This window comes from Lissotriton helveticus, chromosome 11, assembly GCF_964261635.1.
Source record: "Lissotriton helveticus chromosome 11, aLisHel1.1, whole genome shotgun sequence".
Taxonomy (NCBI): Eukaryota; Metazoa; Chordata; class Amphibia; order Caudata; family Salamandridae; genus Lissotriton; species Lissotriton helveticus.
Genome location: NC_136072.1, coordinates 975,797,214 through 975,815,494, shown reverse-complemented (window position 1 = coordinate 975,815,494; position 18,281 = coordinate 975,797,214). Strand labels below are relative to the sequence as shown.

The 18,281-nt window shown below is 45.8% G+C and overlaps 1 protein-coding gene across 1 annotated transcript in view; it reads left to right on the top strand.

Annotated features, from left to right (window-relative positions):
* Positions 1 to 15,743, top strand: part of MYO18B (myosin XVIIIB) — a 1,710,199-nt gene extending 1,694,456 nt beyond the window's left edge. Inside the window, exon 44 of the mRNA XM_078665559.1 lies at positions 14,537 to 15,743. Coding sequence (XP_078521685.1) covers positions 14,537 to 15,743 — 1,207 coding nt within the window. The remainder of the gene's footprint in view (positions 1 to 14,536) is intronic.
* The last annotated feature ends 2,538 nt before the right edge of the window (positions 15,744 to 18,281 follow it).

The window sequence follows — 18,281 nt, the reverse complement described above, 5'->3', positions numbered from 1 at the left end:
TTGAGCATAATCCTGAGTAATCGTTGTTTTGATTTAAGGAATTCAGACCGCAAAATGCACTATGGACTGCCTTTTTTCAGCGTCTGCGAACGGCCACAATATTTTGTGGTGATTTTTTGGGTTTCCCTGCTAATAATCAGGTTGAAAATTGCAGGAACACTGCAGAAATCTCAGCGAATTCAATTTGTGCCCTGAAAGCAAAAGTTTTTTACCGGTCCGTTTCGTTGGTGAAATGTTTTGCTAACCTGCTAAAGGAAGAGGAGTTGGCCTAACGGCTAGGGCGCTCGACCTCGGACCTGGGGACCTGGGTTCGAGTCTCGGTAACGACGCCAAAACCTTCTGTGATTCTGGGCAAATCACTTAATCTCCCCGTGCCTAAAATGAAAGTAACTGGAAACGTAAAAAAAAATGTAACTTAACTGGAAAAATGTAAAGCGCTCTCATACCTGATTCGGTTCGGGTCTAGTTCGCGCTATATAAAACTCTGCAAAAAAAAAAAAAACCTCTAGCCGTACTGTTTCTTCACGTGTGTGCATTAATGTGCAAAGAATTTGTAAAATCAGTGGCATGATCGTTATGTTCTGTTTTTTGTGTCTGTTCAGCATACAATCTGCCATTCATATGGCATTGCAGCAAGACCTTTTTGTAGCCTAAGTGTGACTTTCCATATATTCCTGAGAGTGCCATCACAGATCTGAGTATGAATTGGCTTGTCAAGATTTGCTATCAGGAGTGTGATCAGGTATGTCCCTATTTTAAGTGAATGTGTTGACTTCGGTGGCAGACAAAACATGAACGACTCTGAGGGTCAGAAGTGCATAATAGCGGGGATACAGCGCAATTCATCCTCTGCCCTAATTGTATGCCGTGAATCAACTCCTTGTTTGGATTCTGGAAGATAGTTCTGCAGAAAGGGGCTGTGTTCAGTGATTCATACACTACTAATTGATTTGAGACATTTAACACGGCACAGCAGCCACCCTTGTTTCGACAACGTACTGACTATGCAATCCATGCTTCTTTAAGAGCCACAGTACAACTGAGCACTGTCCCTTATGGAGTGCTTAATTTGTAAAAAATGAAGTGCCAGGGCTCTCGTCATGAGTCTACTGCAGCTTGCACCACCGATTGTCTCTGCCAGCACTGCCAATTGTCAAGTCAAGTCAAAAGATTTGTATAGCGCGCTACATACCCGGAGGGTCTCAAGGCGCTTGAAGAAGGGTGGGGAGTTACTTGTCGAATATCCATGTTTTGAGTTGCTTTCTGAATGTTAGGTGGTTCTGAGTAAGGCGAAGGTGAGTGGGAAGTGAGTTCCAAGTTTTAGCTGCTAGGTAGGAAAAGGATCTACCTCCCATGGTGGTTTTGTTGATGCGAGGTACAGTGGCAAGGGCTTGGTTGGAGGATCGTAGCTGGCGTGAGGGGGTGTAGAAGGATAGTCGTGTGTTGAGGCATTCGGGTCCGATTTTGTAGAGTGCTTTGTGTGCGTGGGTTAGGAGCCGGAAAGTGATTCTCTTATTGACGGGGAGCCAGTGGAGGTTTTTCAGGTGATCAGAGATGTGTTCTTTACGCGGGATGTCTAATATGAGCCTGGCTGAGGCGTTCTGGATGCGTTGTAGTTTTTTCTGGAGTTTTGCGGTGGTGCCGGCGTAGAGGGTGTTTCCGTAGTCCAGTCGGCTCGTGACCAGGGCGTGGGTGTCTGTTTTTCTAGTTTCGGTAGGGATCCAGCGAAATGTTTTTTTGAGCATGCGAAGAATGTTGAAGCAAGATGAGGAGACGGCGTTGACTTGTCTGTTCATCGAGAGTGAGGAATCCAGGATGACGCCCAGGTTCCGTGCGTGGTCCGTCGGGATGGGTGCTTTTCCAAGGGCCTCTGGCCACCAGGAGTCGTCCCAGGCAGAGGGGGAGGTACCTAAGATGAGGACTTCTGTTTTGTCCGAGTTCAGTTTCAGACGGCTGTGCTTCATCCATTCGGCTACTTCTTTCATTCCTTCGTGTAGGTTGGTTTTGGCTGTGTTAGGGTCTCTGGTGAGTGATAGGATCAGTTGAGTGTCGTCGGCGTAGGAGATGATGTTGAGGTGATGTTGACGTGCGATGGTCGCGAGGGGGCTCATGTAAACGTTGAAGAGGGTGGGACTGAGAGAGGACCCTTGAGGTACGCCGCAGATGACTTCAGTAGCCTCTGACTTGAATGGTGGAAGGCGGACTCTCTGGGTTCTTCCGGTGAGGAACGAGGTGATCCATTCCAGTGCTTTTCCTTGGATTCCGACGTTTCGGAGGCGCTGTAAAAGGGTGCTATGACAGACTGTGTCGAAGGCTGCGGAGAGGTCGAGGAGGATGAGGGCGACTGTGTCTCCATTGTCCAGTAGAGTCCGAATGTCGTCTGTTGCAGCGATGAGGGCGGTTTCGGTGCTGTGCTTGGCTCGGAAGCCGGATTGTGAGGAGTCGAGGGATTTGTTGGTTTCGAGGAATGCGGCGAGTTGGTTGTTGACAGCTTTCTCGATGACTTTGGCCGGGAATGGAAGGAGTGAGATAGGGCGATAGTTTTTGAGTTCGGTGGGGTCAGCTGTGGGTTTCTTCAGGAGGGCGCTGAGTTCGGCATGTTTCCAACTTTCCGGGAAGGTTGCGGAGTTGAGGGAGCAGTTGATGACGTCTCGGAGGTGCGGTGCAATAATGGAGTCTGCTTTGTTAAAGATGTAATGAGGGCAAGGGTCTGTGGGGGATCCTGAGTGGATAGAGTTCATCAGACGGATGGTGTCCTCAGTAGAGATTGGCTTCCAGTCATTGAGGATGTTCAGGGGGGGAGGGGGTCCTGCAGGGGAATGGGTGTGTTGATCTCCGGGTTGGTTGTCGAAGCTGTTGTGGATGTCTGCAATTTTGTTGTAGAAGAATGAGGCTAGGGAGTCGCAGAGGGCTTGAGAGGGGGTGATGTCGTTGGAGTTGGCTGATGGGTTGGTAAATTCCTTGACGATGTTGAATAATTCCTTGCTGTTGTGGGTGTTGTTATCTAGACGGTCCTTGAAGGCTGCTTTCTTGGCATTTCGGATTAGTTGGTGGTGTATGCGGGTGGCGTTTTTGAAGGCGTCCTTGGTGCTGGTGGTTGGGTCTTTTTTCCAGGCCTTCTCGAGGGAGCGACAGAATTTCTTGGATTTCTTAAGGTCATCGTTGAACCAGGAGGCCTTCTTGCTGCCTAGTTTGATTTGTCGTTTTTTCAGTGGTGCTAGGGTGTCGGCGCTGTTGGATAGCCATTGGGTGAGGTTGGTGGCTGCTTGGTCGGAGTTGGAGGATTGGGCGGGGGGCTTTTGAAGAAGCGATGATGAGATCTGGTCGATGGTGATTTTGTTCCAGTTTCTTTGCAATGTGGGTCGGGGGTGGTTGTTGGATGTAGGCTTGTTGTAGGTGAAGTGAACGCAGCTGTGGTCAGTCCAAAGGAGAGCTGTGGTGTGGCTGAAGGAAACATGCTTGCTGGAGGTGAAGATGGGGTCGAGTGTGTGGCCTGCGATGTGGGTGGGGGTAGTGACAAGTTGTTTAAGTCCGAGGTTTGCGAGGTTGTCCAAAAGGGTGGTGGTGTTGCGGTCGTTATTCTTTTCAAGGTGAAAGTTGAGGTCTCCCAAAAGGATGTAGTCCTCGGAGGGGAGCGCGTGTGGAGTGATGAAGTCCGTGATGTCATCACTAAATTGTGCGCGGGGTCCTGGTGGCCTGTAAAGGAGGGTGCCTCTGAGTGTGGTCTTGGGGTCGATATGGATCTGGAAGTGAAGGTGTTCAGAGTTGGCGAGATTGACGTCTGAGCTGGTTGAGATGCGGATGGATTTCTTATGGACGATAGCGATGCCTCCTCCTGTGTGGCCGGTGCGGTCCTTGCGAGTGATCTTATAGCCTTCCGGGATGGCAATGGTGATGTCTGGGGCTGAGGATGCGTTCATCCATGTTTCTGTTAGGAAGGCGACGTCCGGAGAGATGGTGTCGAGTAGATTCCAGAGGTCAATGGCGTGTCTGTGGACCGAGCGGGTGTTGAGCAGGATGCATTGTAGGTGGTTGGGATCGGATATCTGTTGTGTGTTCGTGGATGAGGAGTTGTTCTTGGTGCCGTCGAACTTGCAGGAGTAGCAGGAAAAGGGTCCATGGGTGTGTCCAGGGGCGGCTTGGACGCAGTTGGGGGAGTGGCCGGGGTTAAGGGCTAGGAGGGTGGTGGCATCGTAAGTAATGCGGGAGGGGTGGGCATTACGAGGACCAGGGGCTCTGGCGCTAGGCGCGGTCCAGGCGCGGACGGGCGTAGACGGGCTTACCTTTGGCGCACCTTCGGCGCGGCCGTAGCGCGTGGACGCTGCGCGTGGGGGCATTGGCCATAAATGGATGGTGGAGGGGGGCGGAGCGTGGGAGGGGCAGCAGCTGGGAGGCGGTAGCAGGGAGGAGGGGCGGGCCAGGGAGCGAGTAAACAAGATGGAGGGTCAAAGGGAGACTAAGGCAGGGGCAGCAACAATTCAACTATTAACCATCACACTTCCAAAAGTGTGACAATTCGAACTATTTCAGGCCCCCAAAGCCATAAGAATGACTTGAGTGGCAGGTAATAGTCATTTTTGAAATATATTTAATTAATACTGAACTGTTAATATGGGCATCTCTAATATGACCATACAGTCCCACCTAGGGGCAGTTTGTCACAAACACCAGTGCTTACAATTAAGTGCCGGTGCCGAGCACCTGAAAGCACCGGCTCAAATTAAGCACTGCCCTTATGAGGTGGGCTTCGGGGAACTGGCAGCTGCTTCATGCTGCAGGCAGAAGGAAGTGGTCCACCATGTTCTGATTCCACTTTGTGTGAACGGTTATCGATTGCCTAGGCAACCAGTAATAAAGGGAAGAAGAGTAGCTCAAACTCAGTACTTCTATTACTTCATCCACAATTGCATGCCAACATTACAGGTCTTAAAATGTTGCCCGGAAACCAAGCATGAATGACTGCAGCCGTAAGGACACCGAAAAAGAGCACCACAGTTTGGCTGCTGCTCCTGAAAAGAATCAGTGTCAGTAATGCATGCCGGACAAAACAAGTCAGCTGAAATTTGTGACCCCCAAACTCTTGACTATTGCTAGAGGGGGGAGGGGGGATTTTTTTTTACCGTTTTTGGGGACTAGTAAGCATCTTGCAATCAATCAATCCGCCCATTTGCAACCAAAAACCTAAGTCATTGCAGTATTTCTGTTTCAATTTGTTGTTCCCAATCCAATTCCACATTATTCACTTTGGGGCAATTATCTAGATTGTCACACAGTGCAGTACAGTAGCCGCAAATACTGCGCTGCGTGAGAAGGAGAGAGCATTCTCCTCCCCTCTTAATGGCGCGGGCGCAGAAATATGCTGCAGTGTGCCACAGACAGACCTTTGCATTATAGCGCGAGGGTATCTCCTTGAGCCTACCACAGGTTTTGCATTGGAAGGGAACCCTTCCAGTACAAAACTATGCTTAGTCTAACTTTAAACCTTTTCCCACTTTGTATGTGTGCTGTACACATACAAAGTTGGAAAAGAAAGGAGAAATTAAAACATATTTGGAATGGGACCTATTTTCTCACGCTATACCCATTCTACTTTTTTAAGTGAATAGGGATTTGCATCAGAAACATTAGGTGGTTGCGTGGGAACACACATGCACCACCCGTGCTACCCACCTTGGTACAAAGTAATGCAAAGCAGCGTATGTGGTGCCTTGCGCTACTTTCGAGTGGTTTTCCAGCGCTAATCTTTGTCCAAGTCGGCAATGCGGCAAGCGAAAGGTAAGTGTTTCTTTTATTTTTATTTAATTTAACTTATCCCGTTGTATGTTGACTTCCCTGAGAGGTGTTACCCCGAAACTGGTCCCAGGAGGCTTGTTTCCATGCCAGGGAAGCCTGACTTGGCTGGACTGTTCCCATGAGGAACAGGATCAAGACTGATTTGCATATGGCTGGGTCTGAACTGGGGTGGTGAAGTGAGCTAAAGAATGATGATGGATTAAACCCAGATATTGGTATTTAAAAGTAGGACATGTAAACGTTTAATATTAACATGTCCTTACAGTGAAAAGGCCCGACAAGCTATTTTCACTATAGCAGGATTAACTATTACATGGAAAAACATGGGGATACACTACTACATGTAATAATGTTACCTCTGGCTAGGAAACACCTACAAATTCCATGCATGGACTTTTAATTTTTTTAATGACAAACCCAAGTCACTGGTGAAGTTGGATTTTGAATACATTTTGGGGGGGAAAACTATTTTTAGAAAGTTACCTTTTTCCTGCCTAAACCCTCTGGCGGCCCATTTGCATGAGCTCACAGTGTCACCTGGCAGCTGCATACTCCCTTGATGAGGTGTGAAAAAGTATCCCAGAGCAGGAAATACGCCTTGGATGTGGGGAAATGTTCTGTCCTCTGGTAGGATGGCCATCTGATTAACTTCAAAGAGGCATATCATGTCATAGGCAAATTGAAGATGACACCTTGGCAGGGCTATTGAATCCAAGGCTAAACATGTTATGATCGAGGTTTTGGAAATAGTTGTGGCTCCAGTGAGGTGTTGGAATCTTTTATGCACAGGACTGTCCCGTCTATCCAGCCGGAAGTACTAGCAAACGGTACAGGTCACCCGAGCGTTACTTTTTGAAGCGGACTGTTTACTCTGCTGCTGAGCGAAGAGTACAGAGTCCTGTGAGAGTGCCGCTCCAACCATTTGAGGCTGACACGAGGGGGCAAGCCTTCTGGCATTGCACGCGCCGTGAGCGAAACGGCATTGGGCACCTCGCAAACGCCGTGAGGGGAACGGCCATCGGAGCTCATAAGGCGGGACCGGACCACAACTTCCAGCAGCCTCAGCCCAGGCGCCTGACAACGGCATCATCAGGCGGCGCCAGGGCTATATTTAACATGAGCTGGTGCCCCGCAGCGTGGGACGAGCTTTCTTTTCTGCCCTTACCTGCAGGCTGACACGAGGGGGCAAACCTTCTGGCATTCCACGCGCCGTGAGCGAAACGGCATTGGGCACCCCGCAAACGCCGTGAGGGGAATGGCCATCGGAGCTCATAAGGCGGGACCGAACCACAACTCTCAGCAGCCGCAGCCCAGGTGCCTGACAACAGCATCATCAGGCGGCGTCAGGGCTGTATTTAACATCAGCTGGTGCCCTGGCTCGCGGGCGGCGCCGGGCTAACCCCGGGACAAGGGCGAGACCGTCTGTGGCCGTCCGGGGCTGGCAGAGGCTGGGCTGGGCCCCCCCACCAAGAACTTGGGAACGGACCGTGATACAAAATCGGGATCATTCAGTGGGTTAGTAACAAGGGAGGCATTTTGTGTATCTAATAGGGGGCTTTGGGGGTTCTGTGACCAGGGTGACGTCGGTTTGTTGTGTTTGGGCAACAAGGGTGGTGGTGATTGGCCTCTATCGCGGGTATTGTATTAGTACTTGTATTCACCCAATAGTAACTGCCATAGGACTATATACTAATAGACTTCATATATAATGGCCAGCACTGTTCAAACAAGGTCTTCCAGGTATACTCTGCGTACACCCCCTGACCTCTGTTTGGTTGGTAAATCAAAAGGAATTCCCCCCCTATACTGGACAAACCAACAGCAATAGACAGAATGCTGCGCAAAGCTATTGGGGAAGCGGCAAACGAAATTGAGCGCACAGAGAGGCGTCTCTCATTAACCCCACAAATTGACCTAACGGCCTCACAACAGGACTGTGACATAGAAGTTTCACTAATTCCACCACACACTCTGCCAGACCCTGAGTTAACTGATATTCCCTGTTGCAAAGGGGGGGGACCACAAATGAACAAGAGACACACACAACGGGGGAGATGGTACAAATGGGCAAGAAAAAGATCAGCACTAAGAAAACGAGGCAGAAGAGGGGTAAACCTACCGAGGCTCTGCTTGAAAAACTTAGCACAGCGGCAAGGGCCCATGGAGGAGGCGAGCTATATACACAAGATTCCCCTATGTGGGTAGCCCAAATTATAACTGACCTACAGACCCATTTTGAGCACCTCATTAACACCCAAATAAAACTAATTCTTAGTAGGTTGGACAAGGTAGTTACTCTGGTAAAAACAAAGGGGCTGGGTGGTGGTAGTACTCTGCCCCCTCCAAGTAACACCACAGTAGGGGAGTCTATTACTATAAGCCCGCCCACGCCACTATCGAGCAACCCCTCAAAAGGAGAAACTACCACTGCCACACGCCCCTCACAACCCCTAGGCCCTCAGAGGTCGTACATAGGTCAGGCTCCCAAGGGACACACCACTACCATAGGTGAGGTTACCCTGGGGGTGTCAAAGGCACTCATCGAGCTATTGTTCATAGACAACCTTCACCAGTACCCACGATTCGGTGCCAAGTGGAAGGACAAACCCCCCGGGGTAACCACTAACCCTCTACCCTATATAAACCTACCCCCCGAAGCAGCCCCATACGTAATTATTCTAACAGGGGTTCCGGAGTTAAGGCCAGACCAGACAGAGGCCCATGAAGAGCTTAAAATTACGTTCTGGCTCAACAAGCATAGGCCTCAAGCAGGTAATGTACAGGGGGAAATGTTGTTGGTACGTAGGGTGAACTGGGTGGGGAATAGGCCCAAGGATACCATCGGGGACTGCGTGGTGGTAAACTTTAGGAACCATCGTGTCGTTGATCAAATAGTAAGATGGGGACCGACCACTAACACTAGCAACATTAGATCTATGCCCTGTTTTTTCTATTCAAGTGGAATTTGTAACCTGGGGTTAGATCAAGTTGGGCAAAGTAGAAGTGAGTGGAACTTGGTTGGGTGTCGTCGCCGACCTTTACATTCGCCCTTTATGAACCAAGGAGCAATATACCTGCAGAATAGATTTGATCCCTTGATGTCCCTGGAAGAGTTAGACTGACTAGGGAAGGACAGAACCCCCCAGAAGAGATACTGTAGGGAAAAGAGCTCTGAACCACACATTGTACAGTCCACATTTATATCCCAGCACCCCGTACAGACCGGTTCATTAGGTATAGCTGCAGAGATGATGGCCGGAACCAGAGAGGGCCCACAAGCCAGAACTGCAGCTGACATGGAAATAATGGGGTCGGACACTACCCCGTCACGCCCCCAGCAACTGAAATTATATACCCCACTTGAGCCCAAGGAAGCCCCGATTAGTGATAGGTTAGAAAATAACAACCCAATCACACCTTTATTAAGGATGACTCAAAAGCAGGAGGGGCTACAGCTGCTATCATAGAACATAGCAGGACTCGCAGCGAAATTTGATGATCAGGATTGGTAGCAACATATCACCAGGTTTCAGGTAATATGTTTGCAGGAAACCTGGGCGATCGATTGCAACCCCTTCTTTCTGATGGGGTTCAAGTGTTTTTCAGTACCTGCCCAGAAGTCACCATCGGGGAGAGCCATGGGAGGGCTGATTATATACGTGTATTTTATAGGTAGAAGGAGTGTGGACTAACCTAAACTGCCCATCACACAACATGCAAGCCCTGGGGTTACATATAAAAGGGTTAAACATTACCCTGATTAACTGGTATAATGCTGTGGGAGCCAATGGGAAGGGTTCCACAATTAAAGAATTGCATACTCGTCTAAATGCTGAGTTATCCGCAGGGAAAAGGGTGGTGGCGCCACTCCTGGTTCTAGCTGGTGACTTTAATTGCCACCTTTGCCCGAGCCTGAGACCTGTCAATAAGGATTGGTCCCGTTGTACAGTGGAGGATGGCCCACACTTCTTGCATTCCCCTGAGGGGATGGAATTGGATAGGGTGTTGAAAAGCCACGATTTGGTTCATACCATTGACCTCATGGAATTGGGAAGTGGAGATGAGATCAATCCTACATTTAAGGGTAGACGCTGTCGCTCCTTTATTGACTATATTATGGTCTCCATCCTATTTAAAGTTTGGGTTAAAGGGGTAGATATCGAATGGAGTATATATAGTGACCATAATCCCCTAGTGTTGGAATTAAAAGGTCCGCCCATCAAAAGTATCACTCGAGGGGTAGGCAGCATAGAGAGGGCAACGGACCAGGGGAGGCGACTTAGATGGTCTAAAGTAGATGGGGGACACCTTTTATAAATCTTTAATGGAGAAATGTGGAGATGCATTTAAGGTGTGTCTCGATCTTTCCCTAGAGGGTGTTGCTGTTGTAAATGCATTTGAGGACATGGTGCACCTGATTGATGGATTACTAAAGACCACTAAGGAGGTGAGAACAAATACCACCCCCAGATGGTTCGATAAAGACTGCTTGCGGGCACATAAAGACCTGAAATCTAGCCTGAAAACCTTACCCCGGGATAAGTCACACATCGGCCAATGCAGGCTTGTATATAAAAAGGCCCTAAAAGGTAGGAAATACTCTCTCCAATCTCAAGCCTGGGAGGTCTTAAGGGAGGCAGCGGACAGAAGGGATCTGGCAGAGTTCTGGAAAATTATAAATAAACCATGTTTTCAGGACGCAAATGCCCCAGAAATTTGAAAATACAATTCTCCCAGAACAATGGCATAACCATTTTAAAAACGTATACAACCATACTGGTGAAAACAACGAGGGTGATGGGCTGGGACCCCGGTGGGTTGCTAGGCTTGAGTTCACTCTGAAAGAAGTAGCAGGGGTCATTCAAGGCTTATCTAAAAACAAAGCGCCAGGCCCAGATGGCATACCACCTGATCTCTACCTAAGTAAGGTAGAGTTGTGGGCCCCTATCCGTACGAGGGTTTTAAATGCGGCGGCCGAAACTGGCCTCCCGCGTTCTTGGTCCACAGCAACAATAGTCCCAATTTTTAAAAAAGGTAATAGGGACAATCCCCAATGCTACCGCCCGATATCCCTGTTCGACGTTATGGCGAAAGTGTTGGGTCGTGTGGTCCTCAACCGCCTTACGGAATGGGCTGACACACACCAGATTATTACTGACATACAATACGGGTTCAGGGAGGGAAGGTCAACAACGGATCAATGTTTGAACCTCTATCTCTTGGTTGCCAAATACACCATAGCCAGCAACGAGGCAGTTTACTTAGGGTTCATGGATCTCTCTGCTGCTTTCGATCATGTTAACAGAGAGAAGCTATGGGCCCTGATGATGAGTCTAGGGGTTGAACCTGACCTAGTTAACATACTCAAAGCATTGCACTGGAATACCTCTGCCACAGTGCATTTCAACTCAGAAGGAGTATTTACATCACCTTTTCCATGTAATAGTGGGGTCAGGCAGGGCTGTATTTTAGCTCCCTTTCTGTTTTCCCCATACATTAACAACTTAGACATGGAATTAGGTAAACTCGGGGTAGATTCCCCCCAAGTAGGTTCCCGTCCAGTCCCTGTCTTGCTTTACGCTGATGACTACGCGGATGACGCGGTGCTGTTAGCCCGCACTCCTATGGGTCTTCAGAGGCTGATTGATGGGTTTGTCAGCTTTATGAATACACTTGACTTATCCGCTAACCTGGATAAGTCCTACGTTATGCTGACAGGGGTCAAACCTTGTAAGAAGTTCTCCTACAAGATAGGTACCCATAAACTAGGGCAGGTTCAGTCCTTCTCCAATCTAGGTTTGTTATCTAACGGGTTGTTAAGCTTTAAACTCCTAGTGGAAAAACAATGTTCTAAACTGGTGGCTTCAACCGGGACAATAATGAATTATGGCCGCAGGCTGGGAAGTTGGTCGCCTGAACAAGTTATGAACTTGTACAGATCGATCTGCTGCTCTGAAGCTGTTTATGGGTCAGATGTATGGGGTTTTGCAAATATCCAACAGTTACAGGCAGAGGAAAACAAATACTTCAGAAAGGTACTTAAAACCCCACAAAGTATCTCTGCCCATATTATACATGATGAATTAGGAGGGGCATACATTGAAGACCTAATAAAGGTCAGACCACTCTTAGCCTGGCTGAAGATCTGGACCAACTCCGAGGCAGGTCTAAGCAGGCAAATCATCACAGATGTCTGAAAAGGGATAAAGGATTGAGTATTCCTTGGTTAAAATATGTAAAGGACACATTTGAGGGTATTGGCTGTAAGAATCTTTTTACCAATCCTAAAGAAATCACCGCCCACGATAAATTGAGGGTGAAAATATTTTGGAAGGAAAGGGCAGCTGCACGTAGGGCTGCCTCAGTAGAACGAAAACCCACAGTTGGTGCTTATAGATTACTGAAAACAGAGGAAGGAATGGAACCCTATCTTGCCCTCACACACAATGCACAGGACAGATTTTACATGACTCGTTTTAGGCTCAACCTTTTACATCACATACTAGCTGATCCCCCAGGTTTTACTTTAACGGTTGAGCAGAAGGGTACCTGCAGCTGGGACAATAGGTCTCCGCAGGATACCCTTCATTTTGTATTGTTATGTTCATTTTATACTCTGCCTAGGCGTACGTTTTTAGTGGGAATTTTAAAACAAGCAAAGTTTAAACACGCCAAGGTAGCATTATTGTTTTTGCAAAGGGCTAATGATCCCTACACCCTGTTTTGTATAATGAATTTTATTAAGATCTCTGTAAGGATAAAGAACTCACGATGGGGGTGCTGAATGTATTGTTCGCCAATTGTTCAATCCCGGGCAAATGAATTGTATTTTAAGGATTTTTAACAGTTTTATGTACTTTTATTTAATTTTTTTAATGCCGAATAAAGAAACATTGAATTGAATTGAATTGACTCCTGTGTGCTAGCAGTGATGGCTGACATCTACTGAGGAAGGAGGCGGGCAAATGGGTGGGTGCGCTCATGGGCAAAGAAAAAATAAAACCACTTACCAGATCCTGACGGACAATGTCCTCCTCACTCTGACCTTGTTTGCTGGGAATGCAGTGCAGGCCCCAGCAAACTCCCTCAATCAATCCTGGCCTGCTCACGTGCTGTTAACCAGCATGTGAGCAGTGCCCTGATTGGTGGGAGCGGCCTCTCTCAGCGCTCCCAAGGGCACTGAATGACTGCACTTGCTCTCAACCCGGCTAGGTTGAGAGTTTTAAAGTGTGCATGTCTGGCTGGCAGTCACAAGACGGCCGCCCAAAGTGACTTGCGCACTTTAAACAGGGCAAAAGCAGCCCTCTGCCCGCCACTCCTCCCTGCTGTCACTCAGCAGGCTTTGCCCCGTCCTGACGCTCTGTTCAGGACGGGACGATGAAATGAATTTCCAATTTATTTTTCATCACTGGGCCTTTTGGGGGCATTTAAGTGGGGCGACGCTCCTACGCCCCAACAGAGGCGTAGCTAGACCTAGCAGCGGCCGCAGATAAGAGTGAAGGATGCTGCCACCCCCCAAAACTCGTGCAGTCCCGCCCTCTCCCTTGCTAAGCCACTGCACCCCAATTGCTTCCCTGCTTTGTGCCAAGACTTACCTGGTGAAAATCGAAGAGGCAAAACCCCCCTTGTGCGTAATTTGTGAAAGGGTTGTAATATTAGGTCGGGGGCAAACTGTAATTTGCCTCTGATCCGGCATCAGCGAAGAAATTAGAACTAGGCCCTAATACAGGAAGTGCACTGTTTTATGTCTTTAAATTTAGAAAAGACCTGTGCATTCAATTTCCAAGAAGTGCAGCCTTAACGGTTTCTTACTGATAATGCAGTAGCTGTGAACAAATAATAGCTGCCGACAATGATTAATTACCATAACACACGCAGCTTTTCTTCCACTTAAAACCCGCCTTCCCATTATTGCTTTGTGACCACCAAATGATTTTCCTTCCACCTGACCACAGTAATAACAAATGCTTGAGGTATTCAGCCTTGTTTTTGTGCCGCATGGACTACTTCCAAATTGCTCGAGTTTTAGAAAAGAGAACAGATTTTGTTTGTCAAAGTGAAGGTTAACAAGAATGGGCTCTCCACTTCTTTCAGTCAAGATTTTTTCTTTCCTTCTGCTGGGCTCTTCATTTTCCCAGCAGGTTCCAGCCATTTTGCTGGCTCGCGTTCCAAAATGTTGTTTTCAGAAAGTCAGATCAGTTTGTTCTCTTGAGCATTACATGCTCTTGGCACTTAGCCACACATTTTCTGCATTTTGCATTCAGATTATAATACGTTTTCTTTTCCAAAGAAGGCATTGGCAGGAAGTGCCTGGCAATAACATTATTAAGATTAACCAAGGGCCATTACATTTCTATAAAGCTACTTATTCAAGAGTATTATTCTGGCCTGGGTTGCAGCGTGCAAGTGTGTGGGCATCCAATGTGTTACTTGATATATAAAAACTTGTTTTGGGAGGTATTCTTTAATTGTTGATTTATGAAATACGTACTTAATAAAATAGTTGATCTTATTTTAAATACTACGTATAATTGGAAGTAACGAAATGTGTATCTGAAAATGCTTTGATGGATGTTTTTCATTTGAATAAAACACCTCCATAAAAACAAATATCCCTATGCAATTGAAAGTAAACAATAAGACAAATATTAACAAATATATTTAAATCTCATATTTTGATATAGGCTTTGAGGAAACACATTTTTTTATAGAATGTTTATTATTCATTTTGTCTTTTCTGTAGGTTGAGCAAAGACATACCCAATCGAGAAATGACCACACCATATTCTCCTGTGGGTTCTAGAATGCGAGACTACAGCACCCGGGTAGGAAAGGAGGATTCTGACACCCAGAGGAAAACATCCCTTGAAACAATAGAAGAGGTGGATTTTAAGGACTCCTCTGCAGGGAAAAAAAGGCCTTCCCCTGTCGAAGAAAAATGCCCAAGCTCTTCATTCGCTCTTTCTGAATTTGTAGAAGAACTGAGAAGAAAACGGGCAAACGAAAAGGAGCAGTCCACTTTAGGGATGGAAGATGCATGTATGTTACCCATCTATCAGACAACAGGCGCCTCCTCGCTTAGAAGGTGCAGAGCCTTCAATGATGATGAGGAAGATTTCACTCTCAGAGCCAAGTCAGTGTCAGAGAATGCGGCGTCTTCAGCCAGTGGTGGTTTGATACGTTCATCCAGCCTCAGGTGCATACCATCTGATCCGACCCTCTCACCTGCAGTTAAAAGAATAGCAAGGTTTGGTTCCTGTGAATCTCTTATTCAGCCTGAAAATGGTTTAAAACAAGGTTCCTCAATCAGACAAGGTGATGAGGCTGCTACTTCAGTGATAAAACCAAGAAGAAGATGCATTGAAACGTCATTAGAAGAAGCAGCTGAAACTGAGCTTGGAAAAGAACCGCTCGTATTTCAGAATAAGCAGTTCTCAAGCTTTGTAGAAGAAGACACTAACAAGCTTCCACTCAACTGGAAAGTGTCAAATATCAATTTTGGGAAAAGTGGTGAAGATTTAGAAGACTTCCTTCCAGCCGTCCGAAGAACTGATGCAAATAACTCCCTCGCCAGATCTAAAAAGGATGTCCAAAGACCATTGAGTGTTCATTTTGGAGATCTGCCTTCAAGTAACAACCTTAGCTCCTCGTTAGCAACAAAAATGGATCGTAGGAAAAGCCCCTCATCAATAGAGGATCTAGCAAATCTTTCTGATTCATCTTCATCCTCTGGTTCGATTACTTCCTTTAAAAGTGCTGATAGTATTAAGAGCCGTCCTAGACTTCAAAGACTAGAAGGAGAAGGGTGTGCTGGGAAAGCTTCACCAAGTGGAGATGCTCCAGAAAGTAAAAGATCTGAAGCAGAAGGGAGAGAAGATAGTGTTAATAGCATTATGCTGAAGTATCTTCGAAAAAAAGAAGAAAAAGGTAATGTTTATATATTTCTATAATTTTCGATCTAAATTTACGTTTTAAAATGTAGCATTACTGTGTTGATAAAAATGTCCTCAAAAAGTCAACTCAGCTGTGAAAAAAAATGCTAACAAAAAATGGTATCTTTCCCTAGAAGACAATATAAACATAGTTATTCGTCAATAACAAAATAGCAATAGATATGCTTAAAATATTGGAAGTGCTGTAGAGTATCCCAGCAAAAATTAAAACTGAAAAAGATGTTACAAGTTGTACACGAATTGTATATTCTTAAACGTAACTATCTCTTTTAAATATGACAGAGGCTTTGTTGGTTGCTCATGAACTGCCAGGAAACCCTATAAATTCACTCCATGCAAATATGTTTTTGTTGCGGTGTTTTTCCAAACTAAGCTCCTACATAAGTCCCTCATAATATGCATTAGGCAGAGGTAGCGAAGTCAAACTGTTTATTCAGAAAAGTTTCCAGGTGGTACACAGTAGGGTGCTCATCAGAATTTTTACTGATTCATACGTTATCAGTCGCTTATCCGGTGGGAAAATTAGTTTCAAATGGTTAAACTCACCAACATGTGACTTCACCTATTTCTCTACTGAGCCTCAAGTCATTGCCTTTGGAAGGTAACAATTGAAGTTGTAAATGAACATTGAATACCTTGTCCACACTGTAAGGGACATCTGGCATCGTTTCTTCTTCTCCTTGCCATTACCTTAATATGATTCACTAGGCTGTACTCCTGCAGGATTTGTATTTTAAAGAGCCCATTAGAAAATCCTACTGGTGAATGAGAAAGTGAAGATATGAGTAACATAAAAATACGAAATATCATCTTGCAGTCCATTTTCAAGCAGGAACTGTACTAGAACAAAGGCACAAGTCCTTGTGATTGCCACTTTAGTCAAAGACGGCACGAATAAGACAATAAACTATCACATACCTGCAAACAAGAGCATATTCTGACCTACTTCCGTAAATAGTTTGGTGACAGCATTATGGGATAGGATGGCAAAATGTTTTGGGCAGCTAAAACACATTTAAATACATTATTTTGTTGGTGCAACTGAACAAAATGGTGAGTAAATCCAGTTCACTTAGGAATATGCATAATGCCCCTTCCCTTTAATCAGTCTCCTAAAATATATAGTAAATTAGTCTGGGTACCCGGAATCAGTTAAAAACTGGCTGGGGAAACTACGAACAAGGTATAATCTGACCTACTTCCGTAAATAGTTTGGTGACAGCATTATGGGATAGGATGGCGAAATGTTTTGGGCAGCTAAAACACATTTAAATACATTATTTTGTTGGTGCAACTGAACAAAATGGTGAGTAAATCCAGTTCACTTAGGAATATACATAATGCCCCTTCCCTTTAATCTGTCTCCTAAAATATATAGTAAATTAGTCTGGGTACCCGGAATCAGTTAAAAACTGGCTGGGGAAACTACGAACAAGGTATAATCATATGACATTTCCATTCTGTCCTGTCTTTCTCAGCAGCTCTTTGCTAACTTCTTCTCAGCAGCGTGTTGTTTACTATCTTCCTAATGTTTTAACAAGTCATACACAAATTGTCAGCAAACTGAGATTCTTGCCCACTTACACCACCACCACTCCACTATAGCCCCCAAATACTCTTAGAACAATATCAGACATAGGTGAATAGTGGAAAGATTTCTAACATTTGGCACAACAAATTCATATCATTTCTGGGCTAATCAATTAAAGGTTCCTCAGCTGACATGTAAAATAAGGCAACTAGAACACTAGAAGGTTGCAAAAAATCTATTCACTTGTAGGCTATTCATGCTCAATTAACAATTAACTGAAACCAATCAGCTTTCAGGTCTTACTAGTATGACACTGACACTTGGAAATCCCCTTGTAGAGTCTTCTTTTGCAGCTACAGCAAGCCAGTGGTGAAACCATTTATTTCATATAACATGATACAAATCAATGGATTTGGGTTTTTCTCATATACAAGGACAGCAATTACTCATTATTTGGTATGATAAAGTCTTGCCATGGAGGCAAAATATTAGATAGGGCTCCTTGTACTTTGAAATATATAAAGTATATTAGTACTTCTAAAAACAAGCAAAAACCGATGCCCTGGGTTTTAACTAAGTAGACTGTCTCATACGAGTATAAAGAAGGTAATACTTTGCAATGCCTATGAGCTTTTACTCTGCCCTGATTAGTGTCAGATCAATGCCGAAGAGCAGCCATGGGGTTAATGCGCTCATCACTGCCTATACCTTGACTCTTTGTTCAGTTATCACAGAAGCATGTTTGCTGTCTTCCATATACTTTATTATTTCAGATTTACCCCAAGAAAGATATGAAATTTCAAAATAGTGATAGAAGAGACAAAAATGACAGGGAGAAAGGTGAAAGGATGGCGGCCATTTGTTTGGATGAATTTGTTATCACTACCATTCTAGATATCCTGGCTTCTTCTCCACTTCCAACACCATTTGAATATCTCAATTCCAGGCCCGATTTAGGCCACATGAAAAGCAGAGGACACTTTAAGAAGACATTGCAGTGTTGT